We start from the raw sequence: 12,935 nt of genomic DNA, 5'->3' as shown, positions 1-12,935 counted from the left end.
AATAATACTTCATAAGGAGAATTATTGTGGTTTAGTTCCACCAGTCAAAAAGACAATTTTCACTTTCTAACCATCAAAATTTCAACTTGATTTCATCAATAAGAGTATGCCACTAGATATGGAGGATGCCCAGGTAGAAGAAAGCCCCAGCATCAACTTTTATTTTTAAGAAATGCATATTAAGCTATCAGATAGATGAATCTCACCCTATTTTCGATGCTAGGATGCCGAAAACCGGCATTCACTCGACCTCGACCGGCTCCATCGGTTAAGACACTGCAATCACCTTTAGCTTTAAAAACTTCATAAACGCTCAAACAGCACTTTCAGAGAGTTCATCTGCAAATAAAGACTTTGCATGGTAGATATTAGCCTCATTAAGGTGGGGGTTTCTGAGAACATTTCGCCGCAAAGAAACAAATGTGATGGGTAGATTCATTAAAACAACAATTTGCGCCTTTTGTTTAGCATGTCAAAAAGAGATGATAAAACAGCAAATAATCGCTCACAGGCCACCATTTTTAACTTAGATCCAAGAATTTAAATTTGCAATAAAAAACAAATATTCTTCAAACCGCAGCTGCTTTGGACTCCTCTGCAGCTTCTTCGAATGTCGCACCATGCACGAGCTCTGGGACGTCGTCATCGTCTTCTTCATGGTGGTTGGCACCAGCACCGGCGGCTGCAACAGCTGAAGCAGCATCTGGTGTCTGCTTCTGGAACTGCTCTGCAAGCCTCTTCAGGTTGTCCAAATTATCAGAACCTGAGATTAAATAAATATAAAGGTAAGCTCAACCAACGTTAAGTTCAATATCAAATGATTGAGCAGAACAAGTTTGAAGCAAAATTCCTTGCAGCATCCGAAACATTGCTATTTACAAATCTAGCACCCTCTTTCGCCCATTTTTCAAATTCTCACTCAAATATCAAAATTCGTGATAAAACCCCAACCCATATTTATCATTTTTATCAAATTCTCAATGATTTGATGGTGGTACGCGCAAATACGTCAGTTCATTAGTTCAAAAAAATCGTTTGGGTGTTGGACTTTATAAATAGTAATATTTTGCATGCTATGTATGTAATTATCGCTTGTTTTTTTACTAGGAAGTTTTTTTAAGATCATTTAGTTCAGAAAACTGGCAACTGATATACCAAATTTAATTTGGAAGGAACTTATTTCCAAAGAAAGAACTGTTAAAATTTGCAAGGATTTTGGATTTAATTATAGCATTCAGTCAATGGTCATCAAAATTTTAATAGGAATATTTACGTACATAACCACTCAATTCCTACATATTTACCTATCTAACACCTAAACTTCAACTTTTACATGCAAGCCACCTTTCGAGCTTGCCTATGCATGAAAAGGTGTATTTCTTTTTTTTTTTAGTTAAAATAGTGGTATTTTTGAAGTGATGGGAAAGGTTTGGGTGGTGTTATTGTAAAAATCAAAGTTTAGGTGTTAGATATGTAAAATACATAGGAGTTAGCTGGTTAAATTAAAAAAGCTCCAAACAAACTCTACCCATAATTTTTGCTGTGTATCTTAAACTAAAACCATATTTACAGACGATGTAGAAGTACATAAAAGGTTATGCCACCCAAATGTATCATTTTGTTCGTCTGCGTAAGTGGAAATAATCTGTAATATTTTCGTTTCTTGACTCACGAGAAAAATTTCATGACAATTTAAGGTTTCATTTGGTTTTTTTGTAGATGATTAAGGGTTCAATCGACATCACAAAACCTCCAACCCCATTCACTTAAAGAATAACTTCTTCAGCATCATCCACAGCTCTAAACCTACATTTGAATCTTCTCTCCATGAAATCTTCTTCTCGGGTTCTTTTTTCGATGTGAATTTAGGGTTTTTAAAGTAATTCATGAAGATCGATTTACAGTTCTCGTTTCGGTACTCTTTTTTCTAAAGCAAACTTACAAACCACCGGTAATTTAGTGAAAAAATCCCCAAAAAAGTTTCTTATTGCACCAAGAAACCAATCTTGGGAAAGCCATAAAAAAATAGATTAGTATATTTGTGCTAAACTTATATTTTCAGCACCTTACTGTTAGTTCTGTTTATAAAACAAACTCCAACAATTACAAGAAGGGTTGATATTAAATCAACATTCGGTGAAAAAACTCAAGGCAAAAATGAATTAAATGAATCAAAAATTGAATTTTGTAGGTGTTAAGAGTATTCCACTACAAATGGCATGCAACTAGCCTATGGCTTGATTATAATAGGACACATCAATAAATGGCAAGTCATAACTTAATTCAATTGTGATGAAAGAATAAGCAATGATTTGATAAGATTTCATTTAACAAAATTATGTTGAAAAGTGGGCAAGGTTAACTAAATCAAAAAAAATAAAAAGATTTGTTGCAGGAAATTGGGAGACTTTGAATGAAAAGCAAAGAAGCAAAGAAAATGAGTGTGGAAAGTTATAAGAATGAAAACATATTGCTTGTTACAAGAAAACAAAAATAAAAGGGGCAAATCAAAGGATTATAGGAAATATTATAAGCCATTGTATGTACGAAGATTGACAACATTTATGAGAAAAGAACAATAATTGATAAAAAAATTGAAAGATACTTTTTTTAATATGAAGGGATTATTAATAGGATTATTTCTGACAGAAGAAAGATGAGTAGGTACTTTTTTTAATATGAAGGGATTATTAATAGGATTATTTCTGACAGAAGAAAGATGAGTAGGTACTTTTTTTAATATGAAGGGATTATTAATAGGATTATTTCTGACAGAAGAAAGATGAGTAGGTACTTTTTTTAATATGAAGGGATTATTAATAGGATTATTTCTGACAGAAGAAAGATGAGTAGGTACTTTTTTTAATATGAAGGGATTATTAATAGGATTATTTCTGACAGAAGAAAGATGAGTAGGTACTTTTTTTAATATGAAGGGATTATTAATAGGATTATTTCTGACAGAAGAAAGATGAGTAGGTACTTTTTTTAATATGAAGGGATTATTAATAGGATTATTTCTGACAGAAGAAAGATGAGTAGGTACTTTTTTTAATATGAAGGGATTATTAATAGGATTATTTTAAGGCTATTTAAGGAAATACCTTAACATATAATAGTTTTTTATGCATTTTCAGAAGTATAAAGAAACCAAAATAAAATTAATTCTAAGAAGTCTTCATGGTGAAGTAAAAAACTTATGAAAATAATTAAAGAAAGAAACAAGGTGTTTTGCCTTAACTTCTCATAAATAAGGCAAGTATAAGATTATTAGAATATTTATCAAGCAAAGTATGAACATATATGCTACAGTTTGGCTCGAGCTCGAACTAAACACAAACAACTTATGATACAACCAAGCTAAATCCAATTCATGACATACTCGGCTCGACTAATAGCCTTAGTTGGACTAATCAATATTGAAATTTTAAGTTTTATAACCAATGCATAGCAAAGTTTGTCAAAATGAACTTTTTTTTTATCATAGATGAATGATAGATTGATGATGTTACATAAGTTCCTGTAGATGTGTTTCATCTGGCCTTAAAAGAACTCCATGGGAAAAAAATTGTTGTGTATTAGAGGTGAAAAAATACATTTGACAAAGCAAGGACAAACTAAAATTTTTAGTAGTGCAAAAGTCTATTCTATAGGTAAAGAACTTGGGCAGGACAACAAGCCTAGAAGAAGTTGAACATCTACTTCAACTATAAAACCATGGACCTTCATCTAACAATATTCTTTGAAACAGAAGAGGAAGAAAAAACTATTAAAAGCAAAAGATGAACAAGCTGCCCTCCTGAAAACTAAAAAACAAGAGAGATTAATATCAATTCAGGAAGTAACCATCATAGAGCCAAGCTAGCCCAAAAAGCACAACTAAGTATAATGCATCTTTGTCCATTTGCAGATTCAAATGAATCAAAAGGGTGAGCCAAATTCCAAGAAGGGTACATCATCAAATCAGTATGATCAAACTGAAAGTCCAAGCAAAATCTAATTTAAAACCAAGGTTAAATTTAATGTTAAACTCAAGTCAAGCCCATAAATTAAATTAGTTGCATGAGACAAATAGAGACACGGTGACAGCAAAATGCACTACAAATTAAGTTCAAGAAGGTCATTTAAAATGCAAAAACCAAGCCCACCCACATATTTAGGGAGCAAACATCATATCAAGGATACCGAAAAAGTTCTATGAAAATTCAAATTCAAAAAAAAAAAATCACGATAAAACCAAAGATTCCATTTCTACTACAGCCACCAAGAAATACTTCATCAAACACAGAAGGAGGGGACGGAGCGAGCTAATATCCAATATTGATAAATTTAACTTACACATAAGAGTTCTAATTATACAGGATAATAAGAATAATAATTTCCCTCTCAAAAAATTGACTTACCATGAATGATAAGAGGAAATCCTTCTTTATCGTTTATCATGTTCATCTTAGGTATCGGGCCTCTAACAAATAATAGCTAGTTTGAGTTTATTTAAGCATTCAAGCGTTCTTGAATTTCTATTTATTTGTGTGTGTGTGTGTGTGTGTGATACACACACTTTACTAAACATTTAGATCACTCAAAGACCTCGCCAACTTGCAAGTCCCAATGACCACTTCCGCTCCTCAACGCTATATATGCTGATAAATTTCTCTCTAAAAGGCGTCTTCTCTTTCTCTAGAAGGCGTCTTCTCTTTCTCTAATTTCTCATTAAACCCGAGAGATCAAGGAATGAAAGGAGAATTTGGAGCATTCAAGAAAGTAAGAAGGCATTCAAGGAAGACATGAAACATGAAACTGAACAAGAAAAAACCAAAAAAAACTAAATAGAAAAGAATCAATGGGGGGGCTTCAAGAGAATTCTACATCAAGATTTCTACATACGGATTGGTAAGGCTACAAAAACACTAATCTGTATTTCAAATCTCATCCCTCTTATTACTTTCTCTTATTAATTTCTACACCAACACCTTATACAGCATCCTCTAGTTGGCTAATCCTTTTACAATAAGCTAACCAAATTCTGTGTCTCCTATTGTAAGGCCCAACTACATCAATTCCCATGAATCCTAGATTGCATTTACCATATGAATTCAATTCTTTAAAAGAGTCCATCTTTAAACTTGGTAACCGTATATTTGGTGCTTTAAAGATCAACATCATCCATGTCCTTCATACTAGAAACATGCATACACCTCGTTTGCATCTAGAGTTGGAGAACCGACTATCAACTCATTCTCCTCAATCCTAGATCAACATGCAACACATTCAGAATCCAATCTTTTATTAACAATAAAAAAATTTTAGACTTACTTTTCAAATGATATGAAGAAAATAATTTTAAATGGCAGTTATGTAAGACGTGTTTAGAGAACACCACCCAATTTAAGAATGATTTTCAAACAATATATATTTTTTAATCATGAAACACTTTTATCATATGAAGTAAAAACAACATCATTTGTGAGGAAGAATGATAATCCCTTGGCTCAAAGTGCAACAAATTGATGATGTCATATTCACAAGTAAAACCAAAAAAATGAAGAAATTACTAAAGAGGTTTCACATGAAGAAGATTGCACTTCAAGAAGATTGAAGAATTTGGCATGCATATGAGCCCACTCATAAAGCGTAACAACTATCACAAAAGGAAAGTTCATTGAAACAAAGTACACAGAAATATGACAGGCTCATTTAAGATATCTGACATACTGATCAATGTTTAAAAGGGTACAATACTTAAAAAATAAACAATAAAAAAATAATAAAAATAAGAAAACTTGTCTAATTAAAATAATACATATTATTAGGTACCTAAGTGTCCCACAAACAGTTATAGTATCCTAGAAATGCATGTTCAAGTAAGCTAGAGGGTTTCTCCAATGCAAGTTGGAAAATCAAATTAAAAAAAATCACCACTGGCACCAGGCAAATTCTTCAGTAATGCATAATTTCTTGGTAACATAGAAAGCCTAAGAAATAAACCTTTGATTTATCAACAATGTCAGCAAACTATGTTGTTGCAAGGAGTTGTGTTGCAAAAATCCAATAAAGCAATGATAACAAAACTTCAGCATTCAATTAGGAAAAATTCCCTTTAAATATGAAAATACTAGCGTCACTAGTCTCACAAAATATCCAAATAACAAGGCTAAAACTAAACATATTGAAATTACAAATCATTTTAATGTGGGCATATCCGTTAAAGGTTGTGACAAATCCATCAAAGGTTGGCATCCCTTTTATAATTATCTTGCTTTATGCGGGCTGGTTTTAATATGGGCTTGTTTTACCTTCATTCTTTTTAAAAGTGCAAATTTATAATGTGGGCAGTTTTCCTTCAAAGTTCTTGATAAATTGGACCTAAAAAAGGGCAACCACAGCAACTGGAAGCCGTAGACCATTTTTGGAAAAAAAAAAAAGCAAGTAGGCTTACAGGCATTCCAGTGCATAGGTAGCAAACAATAGTTTCACAAAACTTAAACTCCATAACAGATCCGCCGTTCAATTGAGCTAAGATAACTTTTCCTGTGCAGGAATACAAGGTCCTTCTAGTGTTCACTTCTTATTTAGGTTCCTTGTAATTCTTAACCCACTTTATTTTTTTGGGAATCTACAATTGCTTTCCTAAGAAACTTGAGGTCATTAAGTAGTGTCAAAGATTATAGGTAGATGGCATTCTTATCTATTCGCTGTTAACTGGGGTAAACCGTGCATATAAAAAGTAACTTGTTTTTAGCTAATGCTAAACCACCTATTTTTTTATGATACTAAGATTTAAATTTTCAAAATATCGTATAATACGACTCATCAACCAAACTTGATTTGTTTCAGAAAGCAGGTAAATAAAGACGGCTAGCAGTATTTTTATAACAAATAATATGCAACAAGCATGCTAGAATGGTTAATAACAGGATCAAACATTTTTGAAAGCAGAAAAATGAGAAATCTGATCCAAGTTGATAAAGAGTAAAATTGCAGAAGGTTACAAAAGAAATAAAAAAAAAGTGAAACATAGTTCAGAATCATACCCAAATGACTGAGGATTGAAGGTAGCAAATCTTGAAGTCCTGTCAAGAAAAAATGTGAAATGCTTAAAAAAAATAGCCAAGAAAACAATAACTTCAAAAACATACCTGATAATTTTTGGCTGTATAAATAAAATGATCGTAAATATTAGCGCACACACCCACAATGGTAGTAGTTTTTTGTAATAATAATAATGGCCATGATCATCATAATGACAATAAAAAAGATAATAATAATGGGAAACTTCATCTTTAACACCCTAAATTTGGTCATTTATAAAACTAACACCCAAATACCACCATTTGCAATAGCATAACCCAAATATCAAAAAGCACAAGAAAATTTCAACTTGTAATTTTTTGCTTCCCTTAAGTTGGCCATAGCATGAATAAATGCAGGGGCTCACTAATTTGTTTATTTGGGTTAGTTAATAGTTTAATAAATAGCAATTTTTGGGTTCTATAAATGTAAAATTTTGGTTGCCAGACTTATAATTTTCCCTAACAATAATAAGACAGCTGAAAGCAGCAGACCAAATTCACAAAGGTAATACAACAATAACAAGCCCTTACTCCACTAAATGGGTCAGCTACATGAGTATTATTTCTCCGTTGTGTCCTATTGAGTATCATTTTCATTTAATTCTAATAAATTAATATCATTTTTTATACACTATGCCCAAGTGTTTTTAGGTCTGCCTATGCCTTTTTTAACATAAGTTGAATCTAAAACATCTACTCTCCAAACCGGATCATCAAATGATAGATGTTTAATGTCACCAAACCATATGATGACTCTCTCTAATCTTGTCTGTCACTGGAGCAACAACAACCCTTTCACGAATACATTTGTTTCGCATTTTGTCTCTAAGTGTCAAGCCACTCATCCACCTATGCATTCTCATATCAGCAACACTTAACTTAGTTTTATAATTCTCTTTTAAAGCCCAACTTTTTGTGCCATAAAACATTGCAGCTCTCATCACTATCTTATGAAATGTTCCTTTAAGTCTAGGCAGTAAATTTCTATTACACAATAGGCCGGATGCAGTCCTCCACTTCAACCAACAAACTTGAATCCTACTCCCCATGTATATCACCATCACTTTGAACACATAACAAATTCACAGATGTAATAAGTTACCCTAAACATCTAGTATGCTATAGAAGCAATAATATTTCATTTGATAGATATTTAAAGCCTGAATGCAATCAGATAAGATATGAAAGTACTTTTTGTTTGTGGAGCGCCACTGACAACCCATGTATTGGCTGCTATCGAAGCTTGCACTGAGAAAGAAAAAAAAAATTAGCAAATAAAAGAATTTATTCTGTTGCAGGAAACTTTGGGTCTCAAGCGAATTTCAATATTTACCTTTTGGATTCTGAAACTGGATTACAGTATCATCTTTGAAAATATTGACTTCTTCAATTGCAGGAATAGGATTTACACCAATCCTCTTCAGTGTGCTCTGCAGTCTCTTATCATCCGTTGTTGTAGTCTTGTGAACTGCCTTCTTCTTCCTGCATGATATCAGATTGAAGTCATTGAAAATCCTATAAACAGAAAGATGTTGAAGTTGCAGTGGTAGTCAAAAAGAAATTTGAACCTTATAAACTCCTGAAAATCAATAATTCAAATGACTATGGCAATAGAATCGAGCAAAATTTACTTGCATACAACACAATTGATATGTGTTTACATATCTTACACCTAAAATTTCATATTTATATACATAGCACTTTGGTGCTTTAAACCTACGCATGAAAAGATACATTTCACTTTCAAAAATTGCAGTGGTGTTATTATTTATGTAATATTAAATATTTGAGTATCATTTGTGTAAATATGAAAGCTTAGGTGTGAGATATGTTAAAACAGAGAATTGTGTGCTATGTATGCAAATGCCCCTAAAATCAATAACAACATGTGAATGTACATTTTTTCAGAAACACTTTAGTTTCAATAACATAGTAACAAGGCAAGAATTAGCACCAATTGGCTGCAAATATTGACAGAAGAAAACAAATATTTGAACAAGGAAGAGTCCTCAATTCATCTTCCTACACCTAAGCCCCTTTTATCACCAGCTTTACTACAGAAGTAATAATCCTCGGACATTACATGCATACTATATGACTTCAGCATCATATTAAAAGTGAATGGCATGACAAACCTACATAAAAATTCTATAAAAAATTCTTCGTCTATATGAGATCAGGACAGGACAAACCTGCGCATGCTGCCCTTTCCGCCAGTGCGGACTGCTCCGGCCATCTTTTGGAGCCTCTCAACATTCATCTGCATAAGAGAACCACACATGGCATAAGAAAAGGCAGAAAGAATGATAAGCATGAAGTACGGAATCTAATGTTTTAAAAAACTGCATTAAGGAGCTGTTTGATCCACTGTCTATGAAATCATGTATTATGTATAAAAACGTGATATCTTTAAAGTGAAATAAGTGCCATATGGTTTGCTTTTGCTGATTGTAAACATTATCAAGAACACAACAAATCTATAGTAAATATGGAGAGGCAATCAGTGCTTTCAAAGGCAGCTCACTTAATATTATGTCAAGTTGAAATATTTGAATTCTTGAATTCCCTATAATGAATATAGGTACTTACGTAACCATATTTTCATATGAAGAGAAAAATAAACAAAATTAGTGTGATCAATAAGTTTATTGATAATTATTGATCGTGTAATAGATAAAATTCATGAGTGATGGGCATGTTAAGCAGGAAGTACGAATTTAAGGGTTTAGAGTTTTTAATACAACCTAGAATGATATGCAAAATGAAAATAAAATCACAATTTGTAGGCTACTCACAACAAATTTGCCGCTTTTAATTTAAGGACATCAAATACAGTTTGCTTATTCCAAATGATAATTTAAAAACCACCCAAAAATCTGAAATTCCATAAAAAAATAACAGTAAATGATAAAACTAAGCAACTATCAAATCCCATTACAAAGAGAATACTAACATGTACCTCAATTGACAAAATTTCAATCAACATGCAAAACTAATGACTATTCAACTTAAAAATACAAGGATAAGAATAGAAATAAGACTTTAGAAACAAATGTAGAATGTACAATAAATGAGGGTCACAACAAGAAAAATAAATTAGAGGAGACAGATTTTGTGTTAGCCATAGAAAATAAAGCTAATAGTAATGAGCTAATAATGACGGAAAACATCTTAAAGTTAACCAAAAGCTTGGAAGGGAATTTTATAGAAATACAAAAACAACATAAAATAAGCATATATTAGTACCGTTGTTCAAAAATGTGCAATATGAGGAGTGCCTTGAGACCCGCCTCAACGCTTTATATAAAAAATCGCACTGAGGCTTGAGCCTCATTATCCCAAGGTGAGGAATACGCCTCACCCAGGTTGAAGTGCGCCTCTCACCCAGGCTAAGGCGCCCCTAAAAGTAATATCAATATACCTCACATATTAATCCTCACACGCAGTACACTAAATAACATGAAATTAAAAAAAAATGTATCCATAAAAAATTATGTAGTTGAAGTTCAAACTATCAACATAATTATTATTTTAATTAATATTTTTATCGATGATTAATGATTAAAAATATATATAATTAGTATTAAAGATGATGAGTGGGAGAATATATATGAGATAAGGATATGACGTGAGATAAAAAACTCATTACGCCGTTGATTTTAATGATAAACAATTGGGTGATGAGAGTAACAAAGACTTTTCAATTTAAAAATTCAAATATTGATGAGTTGTTATGTTCTGGTTTAAGTGGTGGTAGTATGAGTTGGAGAAAATAACTTATATTATACTTACTTTTAATATCTTAGTTTAGTTGAATGGTTTAATGTTTGTATAACTAATCTTATTTCATAATTTGCTTTTAGGAAATTAACAAGTTACTTCTAATTTTACGCAATTTATTATTTTTTACTTTATTAAAATTCAAGATGTTGTTATAATATTTTTTTAATATATTAATATGTTATTTCTTACTTTAGACTTTATAGTTTAAACATAGTTTTTTTAACTTACACAATTTTTAAAATTTGAGGCTTACACTGGTAACGTCTTGAGGCTAATGTCTCACCTCACAAACTAAAAACGTATCAATATCCATATACGCAATTTTAAACCTTCATTAGTACCATTTAAAATTAACTTTAAAAATTTATTTGTTTCGCAAATAATAATTCATTTATGGCGCTTATTTCACCTAAATCAATAGCATAAACAGGCAGTATTAACATCTAATAATCGTAAGTATAATTGTTGAAACAACCTGTGATAAACTTCATAAAGCTTCAATGCTACAATGGATTAATTCTATTTTATGCAAATTATTATGCAAAACTCATGCTAATGTAAAGCTTCGTTTACATAATTTCCTTAATAATTCTTCCATATCAAAAAAATCTAAAATATGTCAATTCTATCGGTGCTAGACGTGCAGGTTCTATCCATTACTATACGTGTCCAAAGCACCTTCATTTATTTCTATTATCTTACTACAGGTGATTTGTTTGCCATCAACTCTTAAAGATAATCATTTATGAATAGTATTACCTCACATCTAAATTAATAATCAAATTTGAATCACACTCAACTATATAGTTATTGCGTTATTTCTTACCAAACACTTCGATCCATATAAAATAACCAATATAATTGTAATTTTATAATATATCAACGAGTTTCGATGATATTCTCTTATCACATGATATTCTCCTATCAAATTTTCATGAATGTAAATGTATATGTGTATATATATGTCGATCCATATAAAATAACCAATATAATTGTAATTTTATAATATATCAACGAGTTTCGATGATATTCTCTTATCACATGATATTCTCCTATCAAATTTTCATGATTGTGTGTGTGTGTGTATGTGTGTGTGTGTGTGTGTGTGTGTGTGTGTGTCTCTATATATGTAAATGTGTATATATGTATATGTGTATATATATGTATGTCTCTATATACGTATATGTGTATCTATCTATCTATCTATCTATCTATAGATACATACATACATACATACATACATACATACATACATACATATAAAACTCATCTTGGAATATATTTTTACAAGTGCACTAAAGCAATAGTGGCAAAATATTTGCACATCTCTTGGGCCATTTCCTTCTCCCTTTAGAAAGGAGAACTCAACTACACAAGAAAAACAACCCGACAAGATCAAGTAATAGGTGAAACTGGTACAAAAGCACACGGAAATAGCCTACAAACTACCGCTTTGCCTACCACTTCCGTCAACCACTGGGCAAGATATGCCGATAAATAACACTGAGGAGCGGAAAACGGGGACCAGAGTCCTAGAGTGCAAAAAAAGAGATTAGGATGCATAAGGTATCTTCTCACGACAATAAATTATAGCAAGTTCATGTGCCTCAGATGTCAGACACTGCAGCGCGATGGAAATGAGTCCCGGAAACAAAGAACAGTGGGCAAAAACACCTTAAATAATCGAAGTTACAGAGTCCAAACATGGAAAGCGAATCAAATTCAACTAAACCTCATCTTCCACGGGTCAAATGGGTTTAAGCTACCAAATAAAGAAAGAAAATGGTCAAATTGACTGCAAGTATCTCATCAGAATCAATCGAGAATCGTAACAAGTGGATAAACAGAATCAAAGTTAGGGTTAGAACATCCGAACACCTGCGTGCGTGTTGAGATAGTCTCACCTCGCTACGCCGGGGGACTAACTGAAGGAGCTTAGGGTTTTGCAGCCGCTCTACCAGCTCGCAGTGTTATCCCTATAACACTGTATGATTCACTAAAGACTAATCCGGACCAGATCCGCCCCTTATCCGACCAGAAATAACCGATTATTTAAACGGTTAAATATATATATATATA

General features: G+C 32.1%; 1 protein-coding gene across 2 annotated transcripts; it reads right to left on the bottom strand.

Annotated features, from left to right (window-relative positions):
- Positions 1-423: 423 nt before the first annotated feature.
- On the bottom strand, positions 424-12,905 carry LOC110017965 (basic transcription factor 3-like). 2 transcript variants are annotated; one of them, XM_020715155.1, is made up of 6 exons: positions 12,735-12,905; positions 9,266-9,333; positions 8,407-8,555; positions 8,265-8,321; positions 7,035-7,073; positions 424-763 (listed from the first exon to the last, which is right to left on the bottom strand). In XM_020715155.1, the coding sequence occupies exons 2-6, from the start codon at positions 9,331-9,333 to the stop codon at positions 570-572; spliced, it is 507 nt and encodes a 168-aa protein (XP_020570814.1). In that variant the 5' UTR covers positions 12,735-12,905; the 3' UTR covers positions 424-569. The 2 variants fall into 2 exon arrangements, with proteins under 2 accessions (XP_020570814.1, XP_020570813.1); XM_020715154.1 differs by having other exon boundaries at positions 12,761-12,904.
- Positions 12,906-12,935: the final 30 nt, after the last annotated feature.

This window comes from Phalaenopsis equestris, unplaced genomic scaffold, assembly GCF_001263595.1.
Source record: "Phalaenopsis equestris unplaced genomic scaffold, ASM126359v1 Scaffold000002, whole genome shotgun sequence".
In the NCBI taxonomy this organism is placed as follows: domain Eukaryota; kingdom Viridiplantae; phylum Streptophyta; class Magnoliopsida; order Asparagales; family Orchidaceae; genus Phalaenopsis; species Phalaenopsis equestris.
The sequence above is the reverse complement of the archived record's forward strand: the minus strand, read 5'-3'. Positions and strand labels throughout refer to the sequence as shown.